At 65.9% G+C, this 17,565-nt stretch overlaps 1 protein-coding gene and 1 non-coding gene across 4 annotated transcripts; both read left to right on the forward strand.

The window, feature by feature from the left end:
- Window positions 1-613: 613 nt before the first annotated feature.
- AURKB (aurora kinase B) lies at window positions 614-16,656 on the forward strand. Of its 3 annotated transcripts, none has more exons than XM_074983160.1 (9): window positions 614-705; window positions 8,416-8,467; window positions 9,056-9,203; window positions 10,016-10,073; window positions 11,285-11,476; window positions 13,035-13,173; window positions 15,303-15,451; window positions 15,538-15,712; window positions 16,407-16,656. In XM_074983160.1, exons 1-9 carry the CDS (start codon window positions 683-685, stop codon window positions 16,575-16,577), a joined length of 1,107 nt encoding a protein of 368 aa, XP_074839261.1. In that variant the 5' UTR covers window positions 614-682; the 3' UTR covers window positions 16,578-16,656. The 3 variants fall into 3 exon arrangements, with proteins under 3 accessions (XP_074839261.1, XP_074839263.1, XP_074839262.1); XM_074983162.1 differs by lacking the exon at window positions 614-705 and adding an exon at window positions 2,825-2,892; XM_074983161.1 differs by lacking the exon at window positions 614-705 and adding an exon at window positions 3,325-3,412.
- LOC142006111 (U8 small nucleolar RNA) lies at window positions 695-823 on the forward strand. The gene has a single exon (XR_012643224.1). It is a non-coding gene; the product is annotated as a U8 small nucleolar RNA (small nucleolar RNA).
- Window positions 16,657-17,565: the final 909 nt, after the last annotated feature.

Below are 17,565 nucleotides of genomic sequence, written 5' to 3' on the forward strand. Positions count from 1 at the left end.
GGCTTTAGGGTGCAGCTGGTGCAAGGACCCTGGTCTCCCACCCCCATACCCCAGGTACACCGGGAGAGACAGCCGCAAACACACCCGGAAACAGCCCTGCTTTCCCACATCGGGACCCCGATCTCCGTCGGCACGGCAGCACCCAGCACAACTGGTCCTTGAGTGGCCTCCACCGCCTGACATGCAGGGGTTACAACCGGCTCTGGGGTTGCTGCCCAGTCAGTCGGTGCCATCGGGTGACAGGAGCACAATGGGACTCAAGCACCCCAGGAAAGAGGCCAGAGATGCTGGCTGTGATGGAAGGGGGGTGTTGTTGGGTGGGGCGGGTCCAGAACTCCATGGAGCAGGGCGAGTGATGGGGTAGAAGTCACAGGCACCATCAGCTGCGAAGAACTGGCGCTTCTTTTCTGGGAATTACGGGCCCACCGTTGACGCAGCCGGCACGGAAAAATATAGGCGGTTCTTTCCGGCCGTATGCAAATATCTGCCGCGGTGCATAGTGGGTGGAAGATATCTGGGCCGGAAATGCAAACCGGGGGAGGCGACGGGGTGGGGGGAAGGCTCCCCAGAGGTTACATCAGAGTAGAGGGGAGCCCCATCTTGGGGGCGAAAGAAAGGGAAAGGGGGAGCCCCTCACCATGACCTGCCCCGCTATCGTGCGGCGTTGGGTCCCGGCGGTGGTATGAACAGTGTATTATCAGTAAGGTACATCCTTACCTGTTCCCCCGCTGGGGGGCAGTTGGTGATGATTGGAGAGCGGATGAGACGTGATTATGGTCTCCGCGGTTGCGGCTCGCAACACCGCAACCGGCTCCTGTCTGAACCTCCCCGGCGGGGGGCGTGTTAGTTAGGGAAGGGTGTGATTGGGTTAGGGGTGTAGCTTGTTGTTGTAGAGATAACAGTTGTTGTTTAACGTTGGGGTGTGGAGGGGTGTTGTAGGTATAACGTTATGCTGTGGATTATAATAGGGGTTTTCTTTGTCGTGTTGTAGTCTGGGGTTGTGAGGTTGTAGTTCTGTAGGTGCTTCTTACAGGCTGAACTGCCGCAGCGGGGGGTCCTCGTTCTCCTGTCAGGACGAGCTGTTGTGGGGTGGATCCGATTTAGGTGCTGGCTACAGCCTGAGCTACAGCTTTCTTTTCTTCTCACAAAGAGCAGTCAAGCAGCAGTTTAAAGACTGAAAGTGCAACTTGGCTGCTTTTTGTTTTGATAGCGTATAGACTAGCTCGGCTCTCTCTGTTACTGTTCTCACAGTGTGCGGTTGTGAAGTTGCTGCACTGTCGGTGCTTGTTAGGGGCTGAATTACACCAGGGGGGTCCTCTTTTTCCTGTCACTGTGCAGCCGTAGGGTCGCTGTGCTGTAGGTGTTTGCTGCAGGCTGAACGACAACAGAGGGTGTTCTCATTTTTCCTATCACTGTGCGGTTGTGGGGTTCCAGCACTGTGATGGGATGTGCTTGTTACAGGTGCAACAACACGGGGTGTCCTCTTTTTCCTGTCGCTGTGTAGCTGTAGGGTCGCTGTGCTGTAGGTGCTTGCTGCAGGCTGAACGACAACAGGGGTGTCTTTCTTCTCCTGCCACAGTGTGCTGTTGTGGGGTTGCTCCACCATAGGCCCTCGCTACAGCATGGGGGACCTCATTTTCCTATCACAGTGCACTGTTGTGGGGTCACAGTGCTGCAATGGTAGGTGCTTACTACAGGCTGTGCTAGAATTGGGGTTGTCCTCATTTTCCTGTCACGGTGCACGGCTGTGGGGTCCTAGCACTGTGACGGTAGGTCCTCCCTACTGGCTGAACTACCCCAGGGGGTCCTCATTTTCCCACCCAGTGTGCAGTGCTGGGGTTGCACTGGCCGGTTCTTCTGCAACAGCGGGGGCAACGATCTGCGGTCAGTCTGAATTTACTTCCCTGGCAACGGAGGACTTTACAGTCACAATCTGGCCCTGTACCAGAGAGGGGTACGTTGTAGGCTTACAGCCTGACAGGGGCAGTAAAACCATTACAGGCGCCATTTATTCTTCTGGCCTGGGGATGGGTCAACCGTAAGGTCACCACCCATGGTGGGGAGGGGGAACGTTGTAAGGTCACAGGGGAACAGCGTCACAGTCGGCATGTGTTGCCGGGGGTGACAACGCTACAGTCACCCTCTGTTCCCTTGCAAGGGGGTCACATTGTAACCAGACCAGGATTACTTTGTAACCTGTCTGCGTGCCCTAGTGGGAGGGGGCTGATTGGCCGGCTACTTCCTTCTCTCTGCTCCCTGATTGGCTGGTTCCCGTCTTTGTGCCCTCTGATTGGCTGGCTCCTCCCTCCTCTCTGCTCTCTGATTGGCTGGCTCATTCCTCTTCTCTGCCCCCTGATTGGCTGGCTCCTGTCTCTCTGCCTTCTGATTGGCTGGCTCCTCCCTTGTCTCTGCCCTCTGATTGGCTGGCTTCTGTCTCTCTGCCCTCTGATTGGCTGGCTCCTTCCTCTTCTCTGCCCCCTGAGTGGCTGGCTCCTGCCTCTGTCCCGTGAATGGCTGGCTCCCTCCCCTCCGCCTGCTCTCTGACCCCTGATTGGCTGGGGCCAAGCAATGACGCTCTCCACTAATTGGCTGCCGCCTTTGCTTTCTGTGGTCCGTCATTGGCTGGGAGGGGGCGGGCAGGTCCCCATCCTCCTCGCTGATTGGCTGGAGGCGGGGGGGGAGGGGGACGACTCTCCGCCCACCCTTCTCTTTTCTGATTGGCTAAGCGCTTCCCTCTGTTCCTGGGCAGAAGCCGCCCCCCCCCCGCCCCTCCTCTTCGCCTTACTCTGATTGGCCGCAGCCCACGATGATTGACAGGACAGTCCCTTCCCCCCCCCCACCCCGTTGATGTGATAACGGCGCCGGCGCGAGACCTCGCTGCACCTCGGTGACGTAAGCCTAAGACGCCGAGGGGCGGCGGCCAATAGGGCGCCGGGCGCCCCGAGTTCCCGCCCCCTCAGTCAACAGACGAATCAGCGGGCTCGGGCCGGACAGCCAATGGAGAAGGAGCGGGAGGGCGGTGGCAACCAATGGGAAGGCGTCCGGGCGGGGCGTCGGCCAATGGGAGGGCGGAGGGGGCGGGAGCAATGGGCGGGGCGGCCGGAGAGAGGCCGCCCAGCAGGGGGCGGGTTCCGCCGCGCGCGGCGGCCCATGGCGCAAAGGGGGGGGCGGGACCGAGCTCGGGCCGCGGCCAATGGCGAGGCGGGGAAGGGCGGCCTCGCGCCCGCAAGCCCCTCCCTCCCCCGGCCGGCGGGGCGGGGCGAGGGGGGTCACGTTTTTTCGAACGCCGAGCGCGAGTCGCTGATTGGCCGGGCTGCGGGGGGCGGGGCTCTGCCGGACGCCGTGATTGGCCGGAGCCCGGCGAGCGCGCGGCTTGACGGCGGCAGCGGCGGAGGCTGGCGGAGCGGAGCAGGTGGGGGAGCTCGGGGGGGTCCGGGGCGGGGCGGGGCGGGCGGGGACTCTGGGGTGTGGGGTGGCCAGGCCTATGGGGCTGGGACTATGGAGCTGGGGGCTATGGGGTGTGGGGGGCCGGGGCTATGGGGTGTGGGGGGCCGGGGCTATGGGGCTGGGGGCGTAGCGGGGCTAGGACTATGGAGCTGGGGGCTATGGGGTGTGGGGGGCCGGGGCTATGGGGCACAGGGGGGGCTGGGGGCTGTTTTGGAGACTCTGGGGTGTGGGGGCAATGCTATGGGGCTGGGGGTGTGGAGGGCTCTGGGGTGTGAGGGGGCAATGCTATGGGGCTGGGGGCGTAGGGGGGACTCGGGTGTGGGGGGCCGAGGTTATGGAGCTGGGGGGCGTAGCGGGGCTGGGACTATGGAGCTGGGGGGTGTGGGGGGCTGGGACTAAGGAGCTGGGGGCTATGGGGTGTGGGGGGCTGGGGCTATGGGGCATGGGGGGGCTGGGGGCTGTTTTGGGGACTCTGGGGTGTGAGGGGGCAATGCTATGGGGCTGGGGGTGTGGAGGGCTCTGGGGTGTGTGAGATCAGGGCTATGGGGCTGGGGGCGTAGGGGGGCTGGGACTATGGAGCTGGAGGCTATGGGGTGTAGGGGGGCTGGGGGCTGTTGGGGGGCGGTGCTACGGGTCTGGGGTGTGGGGGGGTTGGGGGTGTGGGGGTGGTGCTATGAGGCTGGGGTGTGGGGGGGTTGGGGCTGTGGAGGGCGGTGCTTTGGGGCTGGGGATGTGGCGGGGGCTGGGCCTATGGGGCTGGGGGTTGTGGGGGGTCTGTTGGTCTGGGGGGGAGTCTGGGGTGTGGAGGGTATGGGGGTCGGGGGCTCAACCCTTGTTGTGAGTTCAATCCCCGAGGGGGCCAATTAGGGGTCTGGGGTGGGGGGCAGGGGACTGCACTCGGGGAGCTCATGAGATCCCGTCCAGCTCTACGAGAGGTGTAGATGGTTGTGTCTGGGCTGTGGAGGGGCCGGGGGGGCTCGGAGGGTGGACGGGGTGGAGGTTTTGGGGGGCTGGAGGTGAGTGTTAGCCAGGCAGGCTGGGGTGTGTGTGTGTGGAAGACTGAGGGGGTGGAGGACTGAGCGGCGGTGGGGGGTGAGTTATGGGGAGAAGGTAGGGGGGCAATGTGGGGGTCATAGGGTGTCCTGTGGTGTAGGGGACTGGGGGTCGTGGGGTGGAGGAAGGCTAGGGGTGGAGGTTTGTGCCAGGGGGCTGTGGCTGTGTATTTTGGGGGGGCTGAGGGGTGCCGTGTGTCACATAGGGGGCTAGGGGAGTGAGGTTTGGGCGGGTCTTGGGAAACGGGCGTTAGGGCTGCGGGTGAGCCAAAGGCTGGAGGTGGGGGGTTATGGGGGGAGTTCGGGGGGGGGGCTGGGGTCACCCTGTGGTAGGGGAGGAAGCCTGGGAGCCAGATGCAACCCAGGTAGGATGGGGGGGGTCTGAGCGTTACCTGTCTTGGGGGGAGCAGGGGTCTGGGGCAGGTGAGCTGAAGTTGGGACTGGGGGGGTTCAGTGCCGGGATGGGAGTGGGCCTCACGGCAGGGGGTGGGGGGTGGCTGACACCCAGGTGCTCCCCCCCCCCGGGCTGAGCCATTCAGTCGATGCCGACGGGGCCGTTAACTTCAACAAGGGAGCGACTGAGGCGTCTTGGGAATGGACGGGACCCCCGGGGGGGGCTTGGAGCACCCCGTGTCTGGCGGAGGGGGGCAAACATGAGGCTTCCTGAAGTCGGGGCGTGGGGGGAGGGAGTCCCCCATCCTCAGGCAGACGTGACTCTCAGCCTTGGAGGTTTATTAAGGCCTAAACCAAACTGGTCTGCCCCGGCCCCAGCAGCTGGCGGCGAGGGGCTGGTCATGCTGTCGCCGAGGGGAAACTGAGGCACACGACAACGATCACCCCAATTATCTCCTGCCGGCTGCCTGCAGCCTCTGACGCCGTCCCTACTCCTGGCGACTCGCCTTACGGACCTAACCTCTGTGAATTTCTCTAGCTCGGGGTCCCCTAACTTATCGCCATCACCCCCCCCGTTTGATTTTTGGGGAAACCTTCATGCCCCCCACCTTTTCTTTACCACCATCCGACCCCCTTTAACAAAAAATTCCCTTTGTGATTTAAAATAAACGCGGAAACTTGATATAAAAATGTTGCTTGGGGTTAAAAATAAGCACAAAGAGATTCTTGGCCCCCTGAGCCCTCCTGCCTAGCCGAGCAAGCCCCGCAAACCAAGAGCTGCCTGCCCGAGGCCCTCCTGTCCCCCAAAACCAGGCACTCCCAGCCCCCCATCTTCCTCCTCCCCGACCTACACTCACTCCCCTTTGCAGGACCCAGCTGGTCTTCGCCGGCTGTCTGCTTTTTATAGCGGCTGTTCCGGGTCAGCCCCTGCTATTTTATGTGGACGAGAGCAAGAAGCAAACGCCGGCTCTCTTTTGGGGTGGGGGAGAAAAACCCGAGGGGGTGGGTTGCCTTGTGCCCCCCCCCCAGGGATGGCTTCACACCCCCACAGTTTGGGAAACCGTCTTTGAACGGTTATATTCACAGCCTCCTCCGGCGAGGAGTTCCCCGGGTTGGCTGCGCGCTGGGAGGGAAGAACTTCCTTGGGTTAGTTTCAAACCCGCTGCTGGATAGTTTCATTTGGCAGCTGCTAGTTCTTTTGTTGTGGGAACGAGTCGCTAACTTTTCTTTGTTTGCCCTCTGGGGATTTTACACGCAAGAAGGTCACGCGCCCTCGCGTGAGCCGGGTTTCGCCGAAGTGGGGTCCGGCGTCTTCCCTGGCGGTACGTGGGTCCTGCAGCCGGGGAAGCAGCGGAAAGAGAAATCCAGGGGTGCGGGGGGAGGCAAATGGGAAGGGTTAGGACAGCCTGTACCTTCGAGAACAAGAAAACACGGCTGCGTCTCTGATACATCTCTACGCAGCGTTCAAGGCGTGGGCGTACTGTAGTTTTATAAAGGGGCAGTAAAATAGCCTTTGTCTTATTTTATATCCCTTTTGAAACCATTCCCCTTTGCTTTTCCGACCGCCGCGGCACGCGGTGCGGATGTTTCCGGAGAGCTTTCCACGACAGCCCTGAGGTCGCGTGCCTGATGAGCTGTAGCTAAATCAAACCCCGTCGTATCGGACGTCTGCGGGGGGCGTTATTTTTCCCGAGCTGCGTTGCTTTAGGCTTGTCCGTGTTAAATTTCTTTTGCCGTTTCGTTGCCCCGCTGCTGAGTTCAGTGCGATCTTTTTGAAGTTCTTCGCAGGCTCTTCCGCATCCCTTACTCTGTGCGTCTGCGGGGAGAAGCCGTGTTGCTGCCGAGCCCAGCGCGATCGGTTTTGCCGCGTCCTCACGCGTGGCAAAAATCGATCCCTGGACGGCCGACCCCCTCCCGTAATTGTAGAGATCTCCCGAGTTTAACGTTTACCAGGAATTTAGTTTGTCTGTTAACCGTTGGCCATTGGTTGCCGTTCTCGAGGTTCAGAGGCAGAGCTGTCGAGTTTTTATAGCTGCGGGTGGACCTGTGCCCACTCGAGCTGTGTCGGGGCGCCAGATTTCATCCCCCTGTGTTGCGCTTTTCCTGCCGGCTTGTGGTGTGTGCGCGCCTCAGTTTCCCTCACCGCCGCCCCCAGAACCTAGCTGGGGCCGGGCGTGAGCATGTCTCAGAGATCGATAACGGCGCTGCCCTTCTTCACCGAATCCTCGAGGGGTCAGGGAGAAGCCAACGACGGTCCTGGAAACTTAGGACCTGGTGGGCTGGGATGTCTTCTAACGAGACGGCAAGGAACACAGCGTGTGGTTTGCTTTAACGAATTACCGACCTGCCGGGTGTTGCATAAAACCAAACCTGTTCTAGTTCAGTGTGGAGCTGGACCCAAACTGGTACAGTTTGAAACACTTTCTTTCAAGGTCCATATTTTCCCAAGAAATTCTGGTACCGTATTCAGCAATTGCTAAAAGGATTCAAAAATAACACATAAGTTGCCTCTAAATGCAATTTAACAGCACTTTAGTTTCACGCGACGACGAGTTGCGACTACAAATTAAATGATAATAGATACAGCCAGTCATTTATACGCGCACGCAAAGTTATGCTGGCGAGATTATTTCTTTTCCCCCACTGCGGGTTGAGCCTCTCTAATCCGGCGCTCACCCCTCCCCCCCACCCCCGGCAACCTCCGTAATCCAGCATGCGTTTATTTAGCCAGCTGGGTGCTTATTGTGGGTGTGGCCGAGTTCCCCACGGTCCTGTAATGTTTGTTTCCAGCTGCCAGGCCTGGCTGTCTGTGTGCTGGGCTGTTTAGCTGTAATTTAACCCCAAAATGTCTTCTAAGAGCCCAGTAAACCGTGGACGTGCGAGATCGGTGGTTCCGAAACGTTTCGGCCTCACGCTCGCCTTTTGATTTTTGAGACGCCCCCACACCCCACCTCTTCTTTTCTTTTCTTTTTTTTACCATCATCCAACTCTGCTTTTGACAGAAAGTTCCCCCTGGTCTAGAGAAAACGAGCTCTGAGGGACGCTGGAAGGAACTGGGGAGGAAAATGGTTCTCCTGGGCCTCTGCGGACAGGTCAAAGTAATGGGCTTAAGCTCCAACGAGGGAGGTTGAGGTTGGACGTGAGGGAAAACTTCCAACCTGCCAGGGGGGTTAAGCCCGGAACTAAATTGCCCCGGGGAGGTGGTGGGATCTCCATCGCCGGAGAGATTTCGGAGCAGGTTGGACGGACGTCTAGATGGTGCTTGGTCCTGCCGGGAGGCCCCCTCTGGTTCCGGTGTTCTCTGATTCTCCGCAGCCGCCTGCTGACGCTGCTCGGGGAACGACTTGAGGGTCGGAAAAGCGACCTGGCATGAGCGAGGAGGGGAAGGTTGGACTAGCGGTTAGAGCGCTGGCTTGGCCCCGAGCCCCCAGCTCCCATGCGATGCTGGCCAGTCTCTGCTGTAAGGCTGGGATCCTTGTGTCCCAGGGAGGGCAGGTAACGTATCTCTTTTTCTCCCCCGCAGAATGGCCTACAAGGAAAATATAACTCCAGGCACAGGCGTTGGCTTGGCCAAGGTAAGCCAAGCCCATGGACCCCCCCCTCCACGCCCCATCTCAGACTGGGGGGCCCCCTCCCACCCAGCTGCCTCAGGGGGCCCTCTATCTCCACCGCCAATCGTGGCGCCATGAGGACTCGTCCCGTTTCCCGGGGCAGACGGGGTCCCCTGGTTTCAAAAGAGCCTGGCGCCCCCAACCTACACGTGAGAACTCATCACATTGCCGCTGCGCCTGGGGAAACTGAGGCACGCCGGGGGGGGGGGGGCATCCTGCAGGAGCGCAGGAAACACAAACCGTCTGGCCCGTTGAGGGGGCCAGGTAAGCTGAAGAGGTGGTTGTGGGGGTGGGAAAAGGGGGGGGGGGCTCGCTGTCATCCCCCCTCCCCAGTTTCGGGAAAGATGAGGAGAACCCGGAGAAGGTCCAGGGAAGACCCCGGAGAAGGACAGAAGATCTGGAGAACCGCAGCCGGCCGCGCACCTTTCGAGGGTGGTGCGCGCTTTCCTCACCTCGGCGTGCATCATAAAATTTATTCCGCACTCGGAGAGAAACACGTCGCCGGAGCTTTGCCGGTCGCCCTCAGCCGCTCTCTGTCTTTCTGTCCCACAGCATGGTGCGCTGACAGGGCTGGGCCCCCAGCGAGTCCCACGGAACGACCCCCACCTGACCGGCACCCCCTCTGAGTCGCTCCTGGCCCAGAGAGCCATGACGAGCAGCAATAAAATCCTTCTGAAGCCCTGCACTGCCCAGAAGCCAGGTGAGGAGAGACGTTCAGAGGGGACGGGAGCGGATGATGACGCAGGGGAGGCCAGGGATCGGCAACCCAAACAGAGCCCTTTCTGGGCTTTTTTTCCCCCAATTCGGTAAACTCCCTCCTTCAGGAGCTGCAGGGCCCCAAAGCCGACTTTCGGCAGCCCCTCGGCTCAGCCCCGCGCCCGCCCGGCGGCCGCGTTTCCCCCCCCCCAGCGAGTTCTTCCGGAACGGTTTTGGCGAGAAGGGCCTCCGCCGCGCAAATACGGGAGCGCTGCCTTCGGAAAGGAAACGGGGGTAGACGCGCCGGGGGCCGCTCGCAGGGCTGGATTTTTCTGCTTGCGGCCGCACTCCGGTGGGTTTCCCGGAAGCCCTGCTTGGGAAACACCTCGGCAGCGCGAGGGGAAATGGGGGGGGGGGGGGGCTGCAGGCCCCCGACATTCGCCCCCGAGTCGGCTTCGATTAGCCCTGCCGAATTCCCGTTGGCTGGCGGGAAAAGGCGCGGCGCCCTTTCCCGGCAGGTTTCTCTTCCCTTTGCAAACCCAGGCTGTCCCAGCAAAGCCACGGAAAGCCTGGCCTGCGGCACGTGTTTGGGGGGGGCTCGCTGGGGGGGGTGTGTGTAGAGATGTTCCCCCTCTTTTAAGTTTGCAGTTACAGCCTTGGGAGCCCCCAAAAGGGCCTGGGAGTCAGGGCCGCCGCGTCCCCGGGTGGATGGGAGGGCAGGGGAGCCCCCCCCTTCACCCCAGCTTTGCAGACCCGGGGGCTGGCTGGTCTTGGGGGCATCTGGGCGGGATTCTGAGTCTCCCCCTTTCTCCGCAGCAGGCCGGGTGCTCGCCGAGCCTGGATCCGGTGCCCAGGGAGCGCCGTCCATTCCCCAGTGAGTGCTATGGGGGTGGCCGGGGGAGGGGGGGGTCCAGGATAAGGGGGGGTGCTGTGGGGAGGTGGAGGGGGCTGCAGCAAGCAGGTATCGGGGAAGGGGGGGATCCGGGGGAGAAGGGGAGACCGGGCAGGTGGGTCCTGGCAGGCAGGGGGCTGCCCCAGGGAGTTGGGAGGCGTCTGGTGTGAGCAAGTCCTGATGGGGTGGGGGAGAGATGGTGGGGGGGGCTGGTTGTGGGAAGGAGGAGCCATGGGGGTTGGGGGACTCCTGGTGGGAGGGCTGTCCTGGGGGGGAACCTGGAGTGGGTGCGTGGGGGTGGGGGGCCTGGAGTGGGTGAGTCCCGGGAGGGGCAGGAAATGGAGTGGGTGAGTCCCGGGGGGCGGGGCAGGGCTGCCCCGGGGGGGTGGGGCCTGGAGTGGGTGAGTCCCGGGGGGGGCAGGGCTGCCCCGGGGGGGGGAAGCCTGGAGTGGGTGAGTCCTGGGGGGGGCAGGGCTGCCCCGGGGGGGGGAAGCCTGGAGTGGGTGAGTCCCGGGGGGGGCAGGAAATGGAGTGGATGAGTCCCAGGGGGTGGGGCCTGGAGTGGGTGAGTCTGGGGGTGGGGGGGGAAGGAAATGGAGTGGGTGAGTCCCGGGGGGGGCAGGGGAAGCCTGGAGTGGGTGAGTCCCGGGGGGGGCAGGGGAAGCCTGGAGTGGGTGAGTCCCGGGGGGCGGGGGGGAGCCTGGAGTGGGTGAGTCCCGGGGGGGCGGGGGGGAGCCTGGAGTGGGTGAGTCCCGGGGGGTGGGGCCTGGAGTGGGTGAGTCTGGGGGTGGGGGGGGAAGGAAATGGAGTGGGTGAGTCCTGGGGGGGGCAGGGGAAGCCTGGAGTGGGTGAGTCCTGGGGGTTGGGGGGGGAAGGAAATGGAGTGGGTGAGTCCCGGGGGCGGGGGGGGAGCCTGGAGTGGGTGAGTCCCGGGGGGGGCAGGAAATGGAGTGGGTGAGTCCTGGGGGTTGGGGGGGGAAGGAAATGGAGTGGGTGAGTCCTGGGGGTTGGGGGGGGAAGGAAATGGAGTGGGTGAGTCCCGGGGGCGGGGGGGGAGCCTGGAGTGGGTGAGTCCCGGGGGCGGGGGGGGAGCCTGGAGTGGGTGAGTCCCGGGGGCGGGCAGGGCTGCCCCGGGGGGGGAGCCTGGAGTGGGTGAGTGTGGGGGGCCCCCCCTGAGCCCCCGTGTCCCCCAGGCGGGCGCTGACGCTGAACGACTTCGAGATCGGGCGGCCGCTGGGCAAGGGCAAGTTCGGGAACGTGTACCTGGCGCGGGAACGAGCCTCGCGCTTCATCGTGGCGCTCAAGGTGCTCTTCAAGTCGCAGATGGAGAAGGAGGGCGTCGAGCACCAGCTGCGGCGGGAGATCGAGATCCAGGCCCACCTGCAGTGCGTGGGGACCCGGGAGGGGCGGAGCCTCTGGGAAGCGGGGGCGGGGCCTCTGGGGAGCCCCGCCCACCCATGGCACCTCCCCCCCCCCGCTGGTCACATGTGACGGGCTAGGGGGCTTTCTCCCCCAGCAGGCAGGGGTGGCGGTAGGGGGAGCTAGGGAGGCCCAGCTGGGGGCGCTGTAGGGCAGGAAGCCGGGTAGGGGCCCAGCGGGGGGCGCCAGGGGGGCAGGGGGCTGGGGAGGGGTCCACGAAGGGGTGCGGTGGGGCAGGGAGCTGGGAGGGTGGGGCCCAGGAGGCGGCAGTCTCCCCTGGCTGGCAGGAGTGGTGGTAGGGGGTGCCGTGGGGCAGGGAGGTGAAGGGGGGCCCAGGAGGGGGTGCCGTGGGGCAGGGAGCCGGGGGGAAGGCCCAGGAGGGATGCTGTGGGGCAGGGAGGCGAAGGGGGGCCCAGGAGGGGGTGCCGTGGGGCAGGGAGCCGGGGGAATGCCCAGGAGGGGGTGCCGTGGGGCAGGAAGGTGAAGGGGGGCCCAGGAGGGGGTGCCGTGGGGCAGGGAGGGAGGTGAAGGGGGGCCCAGGAGTGGGTGTCGTGGGGCAGGGAGCCGGGGGGAAGGCCCAGGAGGGGGTGCCGTGGGGCAGGGAGGGAGGTGAAGGGGGGGCCCAGGAGGGGGTGTTGTGGGGCAGGGAGCCAGGGGGAAGGCCCAAGAGGGGGTGTCGTGGGGCAGGGAGGTGAAGGGGGGCCCAGGAGGGGGTGCCGTGGGGCAGGGAGACAGGGGGAAGGCCCAGGAGGGGGTGCCGTGGGGCAGGCAGGGAGGTGAAGGGGGGCCCAGGAGGGGGTGTCGTGGGGCAGGCAGGGAGGTGAAGGGGGGCCCAGGAGGGGGTGCCGTGGGGCAGGCAGGGAGGTGAAGGGGGGCCCAGGAGGGGGTGTCGTGGGGCAGGCAGGGAGGTGAAGGGGGGCCCAGGAGGGGGTGCTGTGGGGCAGGGAGGTGAAGGGGGGCCCAGGAGGGGGTGTCGTGGGGAAGGCCCAGGAGGGGGTGCCGTGGGGCAGGGAGGGAGGTGAAGGGGGGCCCAGGAGGGGGTGCCGTGGGGCAGGCAGGGAGGTGAAGGGGGGACCAGGAGGGGGTGCCGTGGGGCAGGCAGGGAGGTGAAGGGGGGCCCAGGAGGGGGTGCTGTGGGGCAGGGAGGTGAAGGGGGGCCCAGGAGGGGGTGTCGTGGGGAAGGCCCAGGAGGGGGTGCCGTGGGGCAGGGAGGGAGGTGAAGGGGGGCCCAGGAGGGGGTGCCGTGGGGCAGGCAGGGAGGTGAAGGGGGGACCAGGAGGGGGTGCCGTGGGGCAGGCAGGGAGGTGAAGGGGGGACCAGGAGGGGGTGCCGTGGGGCAGGCAGGGAGGTGAAGGGGGGGCCCAGGAGGGGGTGCCGTGGGGCAGGGAGGTGAAGGGGGGCCCAGGAGGGGGTGCCGTGGGGCAGGGAGCCAGGGGGAAGGCCCAGGAGGCAGCCCTCTCCCCTGGCCGGCAGGGCTGTGCAGGCCGAGGCCCCGCTCTGACCGCGCCCCCCCCCGGCCCACAGGCACCCCAACATCCTGCGCCTCTACAACTACTTCCACGACAAGAAGCGGGTGTACCTCATCCTGGAGTACGCGCCCCGCGGGGAGCTCTACAAGGAGCTGCAGCGCTGCCGCCACTTCGACCAGCACAAGACGGCCACGGTGAGCGCCGGACGCCTGGGTTCTCCCCGCCGCTGGGGGCAGCGCCGGCTGGTGGTGGGAGCCAGGACTCCTGGGTTCTCTCCCTGGCGCTGGGAGGGCAGTGGGGGCTGGTGGTTAGAGCAGGGGTGGGAGCCAGGACTCCTGGGTTCTCTCCCTGGCACTGGGAGGGCAGTGGGGCTGGTGGGTCAGAGAAGGGGCTGGGAGCCAGGACTCCTGGGTTCTCTCCCCGGCGCTGGGAGGGCAGTGGGGGCTGGTGGTCAGAGCAGGGGGCGGGAGCCAGGACTCCTGGGTTCTCTCCCCGGCGCTGGGGGGCAGTGGGGGCTGGTGGTTAGAGCAGGGGTGGGAGCCAGGACTCCTGGGTTCTCTCCCCGGCGCTGGGAGGGCAGTGGGGGCTGGTGGGTAGAGCAGGGGGTGGGAGCCAGGACTCCTGGGTTCTCTCCCCGGCGCTGGGAGGGCAGTGGGGGCTGGTGGGTAGAGCAGGGGGTGGGAGCCAGGACTCCTGGGTTCTCTCCCCGGCGCTGGGAGGGCAGTGGGGGCTGGTGGTTAGAGCAGGGGCCGGGAGCCAGGACTCCTGGGTTCTCTCCCCAGCGCTGGGAGGGCAGTGGGGGCTGGTGGTTAGAGCAGGGGTGGGAGCCAGGACTCCTGGGTTCTCTCCCTGGCGCTGGGAGGGCAGTGGGGGCTGGTGGTTAGAGCAGGGGGTGGGAGCCAGGACTCCTGGGTTCTCTCCCCAGCGCTGGGAGGGCAGTGGGGGCTGGTGGTTAGAGCAGGGGTGGGAGCCAGGACTCCTGGGTTCTCTCCCTGGTGCTGGGAGGGCAGTGGGGGCTGGTGGTTAGAGCAGGGGGTGGGAGCCAGGACTCCTGGGTTCTCTCCCCAGCGCTGGGAGGGCAGTGGGGGCTGGTGGTCAGAGCAGGGGATAGGAGCCAGGACTCCTGGGTTCTCTCCCCGGCACTGGGAGGGCAGTGGGGCTGGTGGGTCAGAGAAGGGGCTGGGAGCCAGGACTCCTGGGTTCTCTCCCCAGCGCTGGGAGGGCAGTGGGGGCTGGTGGTCAGAGCAGGGGATAGGAGCCAGGACTCCTGGGTTCTCTCCCTGGCACTGGGAGGGCAGTGGGGCTGGTGGGTCAGAGAAGGGGCTGGGAGCCAGGACTCCTGGGTTCTCTCCCCAGCGCTGGGAGGGCAGTGGGGGCTGGTGGTTAGAGCAGGGGTGGGAGCCAGGACTCCTGGGTTCTCTCCCTGGTGCTGGGAGGGCAGTGGGGGCTGGTGGTTAGAGCAGGGGGTGGGAGCCAGGACTCCTGGGTTCTCTCCCCAGCGCTGGGAGGGCAGTGGGGGCTGGTGGTTAGAGCAGGGGTGGGAGCCAGGACTCCTGGGTTCTCTCCCCGGTGCTGGGAGGGCAGCGGGGGCTGGTGGTGAGAGCAGGGGGCCGGGAGCCAGGACTCCTGGGTTCTCTCCCCGCCGCTGGGAGGGCAGTGGGGGCTGGTGGTTAGAGCAGGGGCCGGGAGCCAGGACTCCTGGGTTCTCTCCCCGGCGCTGGGAGGGCAGTGGGAGCTGGTGGTTGGAGCAGGGGGTGGGAGCCCGGACTCCTGGGTTCTCTCCCCGGCGCTGGGAGGGCAGTGGGGGCTGGTGGTTAGAGCAGGGGGCGGGAGCCAGGACTCCTGGGTTCTCTCCCCAGCGCTGGGAGGGCAGTGGGGGCTGGTGGGTAGAGCAGGGGCCGGGAGCCAGGACTCCTGGGTTCTCTCCCTGGCGCTGGGAGGGCAGTGGGGGCTGGTGGTTAGAGCAGGGGGTGGGAGCCAGGACTCCTGGGTTCTCTCCCCAGCGCTGGGGGGCAGTGGGGGCTGGTGGTTAGAGCAGGGGGTGGGAGCCAGGACTCCTGGGTTCTCTCCCCAGCGCTGGGGGGCAGTGGGGGCTGGTGGGTAGAGCAGGGGTGGGAGCCAGGACTCCTGGGTTCTCTCCCCAGCGCTGGGAGGGCAGCGGGGGCTGGTGGGTAGAGCAGGGGGTGGGAGCCAGGACCCCTGGGTTCTCTCCCTGGCGCTGGGAGGGCAATGGGGGCCATTCTCCCTTCCCCCCCCCCCCCAGCCGTTAGGATTTGAGGGGTGACTGGGGGGGATAAGGGCTCACCGCCCCCTGTCTCCCCAGTTCATGGAGGAGCTGGCGGACGCCCTCATTTACTGCCACGCCAAGAAGGTGATCCACCGGGACATCAAGCCGGAAAACCTGCTCATGGGGCTCAAAGGGGAACTGAAGATCGCCGACTTCGGCTGGTCGGTGCACGCCCCCTCCCTCAGGTGAGCCCCGGCTGGGGGGTCCCGGGGGTCCCCTTCCCCGTCCCCTCCCCAGCGGGGCGCTCACCTCCCCCGGCTCCCGCCCGCAGGCGCAAGACCATGTGCGGCACCCTGGACTACCTGCCCCCCGAGATGATCGAGGGGAAGACGCACGACGAGAAGGTGGACCTGTGGTGTATCGGGGTGCTGTGCTACGAGCTGCTGGTGGGCCACCCCCCCTTCGAGAGCGCCACCCACACCGAGACCTACCGCCGCATCATCAAGGTGAGGCCGCCCCGCCCCAGAGGTGGGCGCATCTCGGCGCCGGGCGAGGGGTCCCCGTGTCCTCGGCCGCCCCGCCCCAGAGGTGGGCGCATCTTGGCGCCGGGCGAGGGGTCCCCGTGTCCTCGGCCGCCCCGCCCCAGAGGTGGGCGCATCTCGGCGCCGGGCGAGGGGTCCCCGTGTCCCCGGCCGCCCCGCCCCAGAGGTGGGCGCATCTCGGCGCCGGGCCAGGGGTCCCCGTGTCCCCGGCCGCCCCTGCCCCAGAGGTGGGCGCATCTCGGCGCCGGGCGAGGGATCCCCGTGGCGTCAGCCACACCCCCCCAGAGCTGGGCGCATCTCGGCGCCGGGCGAGGGGTCCCCGTGTCCTCGGCCGCCCCGCCCCAGAGGTGGGCGCATCTCGGCGCCGGGCGAGGGATCCCCGTGGCGTCGGCCGCCCCTGCCCCAGAGGTGGGCGCATCTCGGCGCTGGGCGAGGGGTCCCTGTGTCGTCGGCCGCCCCTGCCCCAGAGGTGGGCGCATCTCGGCGCCGGGCCAGGGGTCCCCGTGTCCCCGGCCGCCCCACCCCAGAGGTGGGCGCATCTCGGCGCCGGGCCAGGGGTCCCTGTGTCCCTGGCCGCCCCGCCCCAGAGGTGGGCGCATCTCGGCGCCGGGCCAGGGCTCACTGAGTATCTGTCCCCCTCTCCTGTGCCCCCCCCCAGGTGGATCTGCAGTTCCCCCCGTTCCTGTCGGAAGGTGCCCGGGACCTGATCTCCAAGCTGCTGCGGCACAACCCCGGGGAGCGGCTGCCCCTGCAGGGGGTGCTGGAGCACCCCTGGGTGAAAGCCCACTCCCGCCGCGTGCTGCCCCCCGTCTTCACCCCTGCCCCCTAACTCTGCCCCCCGCCTCTCCCCCCGGGGCAGCAGGGCCCCCCGATCCTTCTCCCCACACGGGGGGGCAGCGGCTCACTCGGTTTTAACGGTGGGGGGCTGCCCCCCTCTTCCCCTTTTAATAAAGGTTGGACTTTGTTTGCTGTGGGCTCCCGTGTGTCGTGTGGGGGGCAGGTTTTGCCTTCGTGGGGTAGGGGGCAGCTGGTAGAGGCTGCCATGGGGCAGGGAGCGCTGGGGGGCAGGGAGCGCTCGCTCGCCTCCTATCCTGGCTCCTCCCTCCCCCCCCAATCCTGTGGGGCTCCCTGGGGCTGTGGCTGGGGGAGGCAGCTGTGGGGCGGGGCCTCTTGTTCTCTTTCTGTGGGGTCCCCACAACCTTCTCCTGTGCCTAGACCCCTGCCCCCGGCCTTCCCTTCGGGCTCCGTTCAGCTGCCCCCTAGCTCCTGTGCGCCCCTCACTGGGCCCCACCTCCCCTTCACGTGACCCCCATGTCCCCCTATTTGCCCTGCCCCGGGCCTGACCACACCCCCTTTTCTGACCACGCCCCTTTCCCCTCCCCCAGCCTAGTTGCCCTGTTCTGGCCACGCCCCCTCTTCTGACTACGCCCCTTTCCCCTCCCCTCCCCCAGCCTAGTTGCCCTGTTCTGACCACGCCCCTTCCCCTCCCCTCCCCTCGCCTAGTTGCCCTGTTCTGATCATGCCCCTTTCCCCTCCCCCAGCCTAGTTGCCCTGTTCTGGCCACGCCCCCTCTTCTGACTACGCCCCTTTCCCCTCCCCTCCCCCAGCCTAGTTGCCCTGTTCTGCCCCGCCCCCTCTTCTGACCACGCCCCGTTCCCCTCCCCCACGCCTAGTTGCCCCCTGCCACCCATTCTTCGGCCACGCCCCCTACTTTTGGCCCCTTTCATTGGCCCCTTGTCCGCCTGGCCCCGCCCCCACGCGGATTGCAGATGGTTCCGCCCATCCGCCGCTGTCAGTGTCTCCCCCCGCGCACCCCC

The sequence above is a fragment of the Carettochelys insculpta genome, unplaced genomic scaffold (assembly GCF_033958435.1).
Source record: "Carettochelys insculpta isolate YL-2023 unplaced genomic scaffold, ASM3395843v1 scaffold_0040, whole genome shotgun sequence".
Taxonomy (NCBI): domain Eukaryota; kingdom Metazoa; phylum Chordata; order Testudines; family Carettochelyidae; genus Carettochelys; species Carettochelys insculpta.